At 43.8% G+C, this 3,330-nt stretch overlaps 1 protein-coding gene across 4 annotated transcripts in view; it reads left to right on the top strand.

Annotated features, from left to right (window-relative positions):
- The window catches only part of MYO6 (myosin VI), a 202,908-nt gene that overhangs the window by 180,642 nt on the left and 18,936 nt on the right, over positions 1-3,330 (top strand). For all 4 annotated transcript variants that reach the window (XM_019520458.1, XM_019520457.1, XM_019520456.1 and 1 more), the window contains one exon: positions 906-1,009. In XM_019520458.1, coding sequence (XP_019376003.1) covers positions 906-1,009 — 104 coding nt within the window. The remainder of the gene's footprint in view (positions 1-905; positions 1,010-3,330) is intronic.

Genomic DNA, 3,330 nt, shown 5'->3' with positions numbered 1-3,330 from the left:
GTCTTCTACCTCATTGGATAGAATTATGAACCTTAGTAGTGAACTAATTTAGTTTCAGTTGCTGATGTAATTAAATATAGTTAACACTAACTTGTAGTATCCCACATTTATCATCCTTTATGACAACAGTACAGTACATTTCTCTTGTTTTGTCATCTGCAATTGCTTATAGCAATTTTTTTTTAGATAGATGCTTTAAAGGTACTTTAGTGTAGAATTTGTTTTTTCTTTTTATACTGGTAATTTGGGGTGAAGGGTGAATTATTTTCTCTTGTTAGAATAAAACACTTCCACCTTCTTTAAAAGAATGGCAATTCTTTTAATTGAAGTAGAGTATTACCTTTTAATTCTCTTATCTGTTCACAAACATTTTCCTCTTCTTGAGCTAATGGAACTTAAAATTTATATGCCTGTTCACTTGTTTGCTGTCCTTATTCTGCATTAGCATTAGTGATGTTATCAAGGATATGAGTAGGTATGGAGTAATAGGTATAGCAAAAGAACACTCCAATGCATAGACTTTCAGCAACTTTTACTTGCAGTTTATTTTAATTTCTTAAACTGAGTAAACAAACTGAGTAAACTGAGCAACTGAGTAAACAAACATGTTTAGGATACAAAATACAGAATAATTTACTTAGGTTAGATTTGGGATCAGAATTGTACTTCTTGAGTGTTTTCTTTCTTTTTTATACTATTCCAACTTGTTACAGTGAAGATGTACTATATTTCTGGAAGGTAAAGCTGAATTTTACTTTATTTTTTTGCGTTCAGATCTTAGACCATTGTTTTTTCAATGTAATATGATCTCTAGATGTTTGATCACAGAACCTGTTTGTTATCTTGTTTCTACCAATTCTTCATATTTTCCCTTGTCTACCTTGAATACTTTTTAATATCTCTAGGGGCCCTACAGTTCAAGCCACAAAAGCTGCTGCTGGTACTAAGAAGCATGATCTTAGTAAGTGGAAGTATGCAGAACTTCGTGACACAATCAATACTTCATGTGGTAAGTTAGTGTGTGGTTGGGGGTGAAAGGGATTGTGTTCCATTACTTCAGAAGATCTGTCTTCTACCTCATTGGATAGAATTATGAACCTTAGTAGTGAACTAATTTAGTTTCAGTTGCAGATGTAATTAAATTCAGTACCTCCCTTTCTCCATCTCTTCTCTCCCATCCTCCCATTAGAACAGCTAATAAATTCATGTAGGGAAAGGAGAAGTTATGGGTGTTACTTATTTTTACACATGGTATATTTATTGAACTTCTACACTTGGGTCAGGAATCATGTGATATAATTTCTTAATAACATTGTTTCAAATTAACTTATACCCATAGAATAGAGCTATATTTATGTCTTCCCTCAGCATTTGTAAGATCCACTAAGTGCACAACTAATTTTTTTAATGCGCTGAAAGCCATATAAAGCCTAATGATTCCAATTACATTTCTAAAATTACTTGTTCTAGTTGCTCAGTTTAATTTTTGGTTTATTTTCTGTGAAGCTAATGCTTAGCAGTTTAGTCTCTTAGATTTCTGTCTTCATAATACAGGTTTCCCTCAATTTTTATGAAGTATATGCTTTCCTGAAGAAGGGCGCATAAATCAAATTTGCATAAAGCGACCCCACTTTATAATGTAACAAATAGGGATAGGTTCCCATAACTGTGAGGGAGGAAGGGAGTGAGGCTGGGACTAGAGAAGGGGCAGGGGAGGGGTGCTGCTTCCAGGGCTGTACAAGGGAGCAAAGCAGAGGGAACAGAGCAACACTCACCCCGGTCCCAGGAGTGGCCAGTGCCAGCAGCCTGCAGCCACTATGCTGCACTATGCTCCACCTGTCCCCCTGTGCCTGGGCTCCGCCTGTCCCTACCCACCCTAGCTCCTGGGCTGTGCCATGCCGTGGTGCAGGCAGCTGGTGTTGGCTGTTCCCAGGGCTGCTGCAGCAAGGACACATGGAGCGTGGGGTGACACAGGACGTGGCACAGCTTGTCTGCATTCACCCTAGCGCCTGCTGCATCAACCCTGGGAACAGCCAGCACCAGCTGCAGAGGGAACTGTCAATGGGTGTAAGGGGTGGGGGGGGCACACTTCTTACTGCTCCATGCCCCCCAGGAGTGCTGTGGTCTGTGGGGGCTGTGCCGGCCTCTTCCTGGGGGGCGCGTGCTCCTGGATATGCGTGCAGGACAACATCAGGCTGCTGCTGCCGGTCCCAGCCAGCAGCAGCACCAGGCTGTTCCTGGCACTTGGTGCAGCCTGCCCTGAGTGTTGGGAAGAGTCTGGTGGCATCGCTGGCCCCAGCCAGCAGTGGCCACCTGCTGTTGTCCCGTGTGCAGATCCAGGGACATGTGTCCCCCGGGAAGAGCCCGGCACAGGCCCCCAACCTGTAGCCCTTCTGGGGTGTCCAGAGCGACAGGAGGCATGCGCCCTCTCTGCACCCACTGATGCTTCCGTCCACAGCTGGTGCTAGTTGCTCCTGGAGCCACTGCAGCCAGGGCTAGGGTGAGTGCTGCCCGGCACTCTGCTTATTCCCAGCCCTTGCTGCAGCGGCCCCAGGAGCAGCTGACACTAGCTGCCTGCACCAGGGAATGGCGCAGCCCAGGAGCTGGGGTGAGTGGGGACAGGTGGAACCCAGGCGCAGGAGGAAAGGCAAAGCACAGTGTAGCCCACTTGCTGCAGGCAGCTGGGACTGCTGCAGCAGGGGCTGGAGTGAGTGGGGCCCCAGCCCTATGGCCCTCTTCCCTCCACCCACAGACTTACCTGCAATGGCAGGGGAAGCCTCTGCCGATTGCATTAGAGTAAATTTACCTTGCTTACAACAAACAATGAGTTTAAAAATGCTCATCGCATAAGAGAGGATTTACATATACAAAATTTGCGTAAATCGAGGGAAACCTATACTCGATCATACAGCACTGTAACTGTTACTCTGTATCAGTTACAAGCAACTGGTTTATCTTGGAAAAGAGATCTTGAGAATAATGGACATATCTAGGAAACCTAATTCCTCTTTGGCCAGAAACTAGTGCGTTCTCTGGATTTGATTTGCAGGTTAGACCACTGGGTTAATTGGAATTTTGAGCACTTTTACTTTTTTTGAGTCTTCAGATTAAAATATTACTTTCTGTAGACCAGATTTATTTTTTTGCTGCAGCGGGCTAATACACTTAATTGTTCATATCTGGTTAACTTTGTTCAGAACCTCTTAGGTGACTATTGAGATTTGTCAGAGAAATAGTAGAGAACTAGGACTGGAAGGGACATTTTTAAGTCACTTAGTCCAACCCCCTGTTTGAGGTAGGATTATTTGTATCCAAACCATCTTGTACAAA

This window comes from Gavialis gangeticus, unplaced genomic scaffold (genome assembly GCF_001723915.1).
Source record: "Gavialis gangeticus isolate Ggan-Ray unplaced genomic scaffold, GavGan_comp1, whole genome shotgun sequence".
NCBI classification, from domain to species: Eukaryota; Metazoa; Chordata; order Crocodylia; family Gavialidae; genus Gavialis; species Gavialis gangeticus.
This window is presented reverse-complemented; position numbering and strand designations above follow the sequence as displayed.